The sequence below is a fragment of the Embiotoca jacksoni genome, unplaced genomic scaffold (genome assembly GCF_022577435.1).
Source record: "Embiotoca jacksoni isolate LCO1_2020_lvr unplaced genomic scaffold, fEmbJac1.0.p SCAF_120, whole genome shotgun sequence".
NCBI classification, from domain to species: Eukaryota; Metazoa; Chordata; class Actinopteri; family Embiotocidae; genus Embiotoca; species Embiotoca jacksoni.
This window is the reverse complement of record NW_027185253.1, coordinates 240,355-248,179: the sequence shown is the minus strand read 5'-3', so window position 1 is coordinate 248,179 and position 7,825 is coordinate 240,355. Positions and strand designations below refer to the sequence as shown.

At 44.6% G+C, this 7,825-nt stretch overlaps 1 protein-coding gene across 7 annotated transcripts in view; it reads left to right on the top strand.

Annotated features, from left to right (window-relative positions):
• Positions 1-379: 379 nt before the first annotated feature.
• The window catches only part of dbn1 (drebrin 1), an 86,440-nt gene continuing 78,994 nt past the window's right edge, over positions 380-7,825 (top strand). For 6 of the 7 annotated variants that reach the window (XM_069145296.1, XM_069145295.1, XM_069145294.1 and 3 more), the window contains exon 1: positions 381-525. In XM_069145296.1, coding sequence (XP_069001397.1) covers positions 443-525 — 83 coding nt within the window. In that variant the 5' untranslated portion in view covers positions 381-442. Of the gene's footprint in view, positions 526-7,825 lie in introns of all 7 variants that reach the window. The other variant, XM_069145291.1, reaches the window with a different exon arrangement.

The window sequence follows — 7,825 nt, the reverse complement described above, 5'->3', positions numbered from 1 at the left end:
GATTTTAGAAATTCTAACGGTATTATAATTTTTTTTTTTTTGACACAATACAGAGCTGAAAAAAAAGAAAAAAAAAAATCAATAATCTGATGATTATAAAAATAAGTCATCTTAATTTACGATTTTAGAACCTTTTATATTTCCGGGAATCTTCCTTGGAATTTGATCGAGCATTAAAGACACAAAACATAAATAATTACCGTTATAAATAATTTTCTTATCTATTTAATTTCTGCAGATGTTTTTGTACGCCTCGGCACTAGGACCCATCGGACTGTTTAGCCGGTGATTTTTTTTTTCGGCGCTAGGACCCGTCAGCCACCGTGACACCTCTTTGTCTCCACCAGTCAGATCCTCCTCCTCCTCCTCCTCTTCCTCTCAGTAGTCTCACTCCGTGTCTCTCTCCATCAGCAGCGGTCTGGATGCTTGCAGGGACAGAAACATGGCTGTGAATCTCGGCAAGAACCGACTGGCCCTGCTGACCGCCTACCAGGACGTCATTGACGAGACCTCGGACACCGACTGGTGAGTCCTGCAGTCCGGCCGCACACCCCTCTCCTCCTCCTCCTCCTCCCTCCCTCCTCCTCGCGCTCCTCTTTCTCCTGGGTTTGCTGCGCTGCGTCTCTTTCGGGTTTCTCTCGGCGTTTTTTTTTGTTTTTGTTTGCTTTTTTTGTTGTTGTTGTTGTGCGGATTGGTGCGCGCTGAGGATGCGCAGGGACGGACTGGGGCGCCCCGTGCATCACCATCCTCATCCTCATCCTCATCATTTACCGGCCCGGTGTTAAAGTACAGCCGTACAGGCCGGGCTTATGAACTCTCAGCGGAGTCACTCGCTGTCAAAACAGGCGAGGTGATCTGAGCGCAGCTTTGCCTTTTCCGTAATTAAGCGCCTTACCAGGCTGTGATCTGGAGTCGGCTTCGAAGCAGCGAAAGTGAGAGCTCGTTAGCTGGGAGCTTTTATTTAATTTTTAATTTTTTTTAATTTTTAACTCTGAACTGCACTGCAGAGTCAGGGGCAACGTGCGCCGCTGTGCAACACTGTGTGCGCACTGGACAAATAATTGTGCAAGCAGACCGCTTTGTTTCCCCCTCAGTTTCTCTGCTCTGTCGGGACCAGGTTTACTCGCAGCCAGCTGGAAGCAATTTCAGGCTTTTTTTTTTTTTTTTTTTTTTTTTTTTTTTTGTGTGCAATGCGATGCAGCGGTGTGTGTGTGTGTGTGTGTGTGTGTGTGTGTGTGTGTGTGTGTGGCCTACGTGCTATGAGCTGATGTAGACGGGCCTGGTCCAGAGATACTGACGAGCCCCTGCATCCCTGAAACGAGGGCGGAGAAGTAGAGGGGCGAGGCCGGTGGGGGGGAGGAGAGGGGGAGGAAGGGGGGCGGTGGGGGGGAACGGCGGCGGCGACGGCTCCCATCATCACCCTTTGTGGCCTTTTTCCTCAGTTGGAAATGGTGCAGGAGGTGGAGGAGAAATGCCTGCCGAAATACTGGATGTTAAAGTGAAATGATTCTTCACGAAACAAGGTGTAAAAAATAAATAAATAAATAAATTAAAAAAACTCCGCATGCGCGCTGCGGTCCACTGCACGTGCTGATTTTAAATGAATTCCAGCCTCAGTTGGGTTCAATTCTCCAAATCAGGAAAACCAGCCTTTTGCAAAAGGTACTGTAAATTGTTCACACTTTGGTGCAATAAAACACACAACATGCACTTTAAAGTCTGTGTAAATATATTTATAGTAGTCAATTATTAGGTTTAATAAATGACTACATTCTGTTGTTTCGAGCCAACCAGGAAGTCCTGGACTTTCCCACCAGTCTCCCAGAACTGCAATATTTTAGGTGAATCCCAGGACCAAAAAAAAAAAAAGAGGAATTTTAATACGGCCTGGTCTCCCTTCTTCTTTTCAGTTTGTGTTCGAAAGTAAAAAAAGGGAAGGCATTGTGTGGTTGTTTTTTTTCAGAAGCTGCTGCACTTTTAGGAGTTCATGAAGCATTTAAAAGCCATTAGAAGAGCAGGACTGAAGGTTTAAAGTTAAACTGTAACCTGTTGTCCTTGACGGTGACGAGCTGCAGCAACTAAACCTCTGTAATGTCAAAGAAATGCTCGGCCGTTCGGTTTCTGACCTCGATGAAAAATAGGTGCACTTAACTGTCGTCGCTAAAGGTGCAATCTGTAACAAATCAGCGGAGGTTGAGCTCAGATTACAGCTCCTGTTTTTGAGTTGTTTGGAGCCAAACACACTCTTAACTATGAAACGTGAAGCCGTGCCATCTGCTGTCAGTCATTAGTCGAAATGAGGTCAGATTTGCCTTGAACACACGTGGAGTGGTTCTGCTTTCAGTTCAACGCTGTCGTGGTTTTTTTTGGGGGAGATTCTGGTTTTGGTTCCATATTCTGTCTTGGTACCGGGAGGTTTTCAGTGAACAGGTTCCTGTGTGCTCCGTCTGGCCAGCAGGGGGCCCGCTGACAGTCCTTTGATAATATTTGCCCATTTAAACGACACTCTCTTTGATTGTGTTTGCTCCCAGTTTCACCTTGAATCCCTGAATTTGAGCAGCAAACATATTCAGGGAACAACATTTTGAGACAAATTGAATATGTCACATCGTCCGGGTCCAGATTCATCTGCTCTTTTTCACCGTGCATTTCGTAAAGACACGCAACGTTTTGGCACCAAAAAAAAAAAAAACCACCATGTGGTTAAGTTTAAGATAACATCACGGTTTGGGTTAAATGTGACATGGTCGCCGTTTGGTTTGATTTCGGCACTGAAACTACTTGGTTAGCGTTAAATGATCGTGGTTTGAGTAAAATACGCACTTGAGTCCAAGACAAAGCGAAGGTCCATTTTTTTAAGTAACTCGCGTCGCGTGAGTTATGTAAAACAAATCCACATCGACCTTCGCTTTGTCGTGGACTCGAACACGCTCGATTGTGGGTTCAAGTCTCTGGGTTTGGTTTCCTATGCGGACTTTACTTTGTACTCTGTAATGAGATTCACTATTGAGTTGGTTGCTAATGTGAGTGTTAAACTTTAATGGACATCTTGAAGCTCAACCGTTTTTTGGACCACATGATTCATTGCGAAAATAATCGATGGATTTATAATCGTGAAAATAATCTTGTTTGAGGCCGTCTAAATAATTTAGACAACACAAGATTTTTCTTTTTTTTTTTTTTTTGTCTGAGCTGGATGTAGTTTTGGGGAATTGAGCCACATGGTGCACAATGAGACGATGATAATAATAAACTTCTTTTTAGAGCACTTTTCAAAAACAAAATTAAAAATGATTTACATGTACGAAGCAGGATTACAGCAAACTGGCCGTGAAATAACATTCAGAGACCTGAACAAATACACCTGAGGGCTGTTATTCTGAAACAAATACTTTAAGGGAGTCCAATGTTTTCTTTTGAATCTGCCAAAAGGATTTTGATTTATGCAGCTTGACAAACCGGATTAGAGCTGAAAGCCCGATTAACATGTCGACATTTGTCAAGCAAAGATACGCCGCAGTTGGAGTTTTAAGATTGTGCTGATTATTGAAGAGAATAATCGAGAAAAAAAGTTTCATAAAATAGAATATAGGTTTAGTCAACCACACTCAAGATTTGGGGGATTTGAATACGCAAAGCATTTTGTGTGCACTATGTTCAAATATGGAGATTCTTCGTGAAGTATTTGGAGAGTTGACTGACTACATGCGATGCCTGTTGGAGCAGAATTTAGGATTGAAATATTTTTAAAAGGCCATTTAAAAAAAATAAAATAAATAAAGGCAACAAACACGATGAACGTGAGCGTCAGTAACGACACCAACAACTTGTATTATGGTGGTTTGGTGTAAAGATTTTTATGCCGGCACGAATTCACCAAACTTCTGTTGAAACGAAACTTTAAAAACATGATTTTGAATGAGGCCACGGCGGATCTAAAGAGCGAGTAAACAAGACAAACTATAAAACCGTACGCTCAGTGTTTCGAGCATTTTCAATTATTGATGCTGCAGACTCACAGTTCAGCCGGCACTCCAAAAACATTGAGGTTTGTTCCAAAGACTGAAGCGTCAGGAACAACTTAAGAGAGGAAAACACTTCTTTATCGATGCAAAAAAAAAGACAGATAAACTTCCGGGACGTGTTCGTGTCGTAGCAGTCTGACGCCGAACTCCGCTGGGATGCAGGAAAAACATCACCGTCAACAGGAAATGATGCTTCTGGCAATCGCGGGTCTCTCTCCGGGACGTGTGAATTCTATCTGTCGTTACCGTCGGTCCACGTGACCGAGAGCTGCCGATGATCCGGCTTCCTTCTAATGGCCCTCGAGACGTTTGCTCGCTCGGCCGGATCATCCGGCGGAGCGGAGGCACGACGCCTCCGGCCTCCGGCCTCCGGCCTGCCCCCGTTTTTCACACTTGACGGGATTCGAACAAAGGCGCCGACTTCAAAACACCGCTGACCCCCAAACAACACGGGACACCCCTGCGAAGCACCCTCCAAACCGCCCTCCTTCCCCCCTCCTGCCCCGCTGCCCTTCTGTCTACGACACGAGGGACGGTCTGGTCCCGGATCGCAGGATCAAACCGTCCCTCATCTCCGCCGGTCCGCTTTTGGTTCTTAATCACGGCTTATTTTTTATTTTTTTTTGTATTTAATTTTTTTTACCCAGTTTGCAAAGCAGTCGACTAATCAGAGCTTTATTGACAGGATCCAGAATCATCTTCTTAAATCGCTAAAAGAGTCGCTACGAGCAACCGTTTCTGCAGCGTCACCTTCAGATTATGTTGGCAGGATGCACCGATGATTAGTCGGGATTGAAAACACTGAATAACCGGCTCCCTCCTCCCTAAAGAGGGAAATGATGTAACATGAATGCAGTGACAGGCTGAATGAATGAAGCGCAGTCAATGACTCCATTAACGAACAGATGAAATAAGGCAGCAGCAATTTAGTTATTTTAAAGTAAAAATTCAACACGGCAGCTTCTTAAATGTGAATATTTCCAGGAAATTAAATGTTTTTGGGGACTTTTGGACTGATTGTGGGACATAATGGGCATTTAAATGATTCATTGGGAAAATAATTGAAAGGCAGATACTGACAAGGGAAATTCATCATAGAAGTTAATGTTAATTATAGCGCTGAACAGAATGGCCGTTCAGCCTTCAGGTTATTGAAATATTAAAGTATTAATTCAATTAAATGAATAGTTTGTGTATCCACCTAAAAAAAAAATCTCATTGTGTTTTTCTTTGCTCGTGGCCGAACTTTCTACAAATTGAAAGCGAAATTGATTTCAGGAATTGGCAAAGTAGCGACAACTTTGATCAGTCACGTTTTCAGGATTTTTTTTTTTTTTTTTTCCCGCTTTCGGTTTTCAACTGCGAGGACTCGGCTGAATATTTGTGTTTAAATATCTAAGTGAATATTTTCAGGGTTCGGACCTCGTCGTTTCGACCAAACGAGCTCTTTGGACGTTTGAAATATCGATGACGTGCTTCCCGCCGGCAGGAGTCAAATCACGAAGGTGTTTTTCCACCAAACGCAAAGCTGCAGAGGTTTACTAGTTAATTACATGACACTCTCGCGTGATACTCGTCCGCTGTGAGCAGTCGGCTGTTCTCTCTGCCCGCCTCCCTCCCTCCCTCCCTCCTCCGTCGGCTGCGAGCTGATGGAAGCTGGCGGCTGAGACCGAAGTGATAACAGACGGGTGGGGCAGTGGGGGGAGTGGTGGGGGGGATCCAGATGACAGACGAGCGGGCCGTGTCCTCTTGTGTTCGGGCAGAGAGAAAGGTGAAGCCGCGTGTCCTCTGATAACAGGAACAACGATCCTCACGAGGACTCTCGTCTCAACTGAATCGGGAACCTTTGAATTTCCGGGGAAATCGGAAATAACGGCTTTGAAGCCTTAGAGTTGGGTTTTTTCGGCCGTCGCCATCTCTGTGATGTCTGGGGCTCATCAGTTCAGTCATGCAGAAGTCTTGCATTAATTGCCACACAAATAATTTAGAATAACGATTTCATTATCTTTTTCAGTTTTTTTGCCACCTTATAAGCCTGTGTTTTTTTTTTTAGTGTTTTTTTTTAAGAGGAGCTATTTCCTGTCATTTAACACAAAACAATGTTTGCTTGAACAGGGCTGATATGAGAAAAATAAATATCAAGGTAAACACGACACTATTACCGAAATATACAAGGAAGACAATGACGGGTACTAACAATCAAAATCAAAATGGCGGTAATTCTCCACTCCCTGTCCTGTTAAACCAGAGCAGAAGGCGGCGCTATATGAAGATGTCATTAAAAGAGCGCCGGTCAAACGTGTGGGGGGAAAAAAACTGACATTTCTGTTTTGTGTCGTCCAGCTGTTTTTCTACAAATGAATGGAAACGTTTCTAACGATTCTTCATAATGTTTGCAGTCATAACTGCAATCGGATGATGGTGCAATATTTGTCGACTCATTGCGAGAAGACCATGTTGAGCTGCCTGAACGGCATCTACGGACGCCAAGACGCGTCTGAACAACAGTTTTACACTAAATGACGTCAAATCAGGTCAAAATTAGTTCCACAAAAAATGAGGAAAAGGGAAAGTGTAAGACGGGAGACAGGAGGAGGCTCAGCCGAACATGAAGGCGGCGCGGCTTTCAAACTTATAAACTGGAGAGACGTATCTCAGATGGTCCCTGGTGTCATGAATTCATCCAGCCTGCAGCAAGAAGGAAAGAACGCCGGCTGCCGAACCACAAATGTCAGACGACGGTGAAGGTGACGCCGTGAAAAGGGCAGCGAGCGACTCGGAGGTGATCCAATATCAAACCCTCCGCCGATGTTCAGGAATGCAGAGCGCTCCGCGGCCGCCGATTGGCCGGAGGCTGCCGTCACATGACACTTTGATCCCCTCCAGCTGTTGCAGGGAAGCCATTACCTGACGAGTCGCCTCTGGCAGGCCGACAAAGGAAGAAAATGTCGGTAAGAGGAGCCGAGCGGTGGGGTCGGCAGATTCACGAGTCGTGTTTCGTTAATTGATGCCCTTTGGACAAAAGAAGCGGCGGGTCGGGGACATTCGGCAATTCTTTCTTCTTCTTCTTTTCTTTTCGCGACTCCAGACGCTCTTTGTTTTCTGCCTCTCCTCGGCTCACTGTTTTTCTACTTCATTTAAAAAAAAAAAAAAAAAAAAAAAAGTTTATTTATTTCCCCCTGGGGAAGCTCTGCGTTCTCACTGAGGTCTGGATTCAAGGTCGGCTGCACACAAGTGCTGGTCGAGGTCAAAAACAAACAAAACACTGCTGGAAATAAACAGCTACCGGCGCTGTACTTCGGCACTCTGTTCTCCACGGACGACAAATCAAAGGAAGAACCTGCAGAACCGAGCGGAGAGAAAGAGAGAAAAAGAATATCTCGCATCACGGCTCGCTGGACGGTTCGAAGAGGAAGTTAAGAGCTTCTCAAATCACCAGATTTGAACCCAGCTGGACACCTTTGGGGGATTTTAAGTCCTCTTCAAGACCGAAACACCACGACAGACTTCACAATAAGGAGCGCTGAAACTCTCCTGGAGGCTCATAACTTAATAAATGTTCTTTTTTTTTTTTCTTTCCTTCGTCATCTTGTCCAGTATAACAAAAAAACCCAGACGTTACGCTGGGAGGGAAAACCTCCACGTTAAATCTCTTGTTTTGTTGTCAGTCCCTTATATCCAAAACTACCAGACTATTCAGCAGGCCAAAAAAAAGTATTCAGTATGTCCCGTACGTGGAACGTTAAACGTAGTATGCCAAAAGTACCGGGATGTACTACTACATCTGCAGTCTGCAGGTG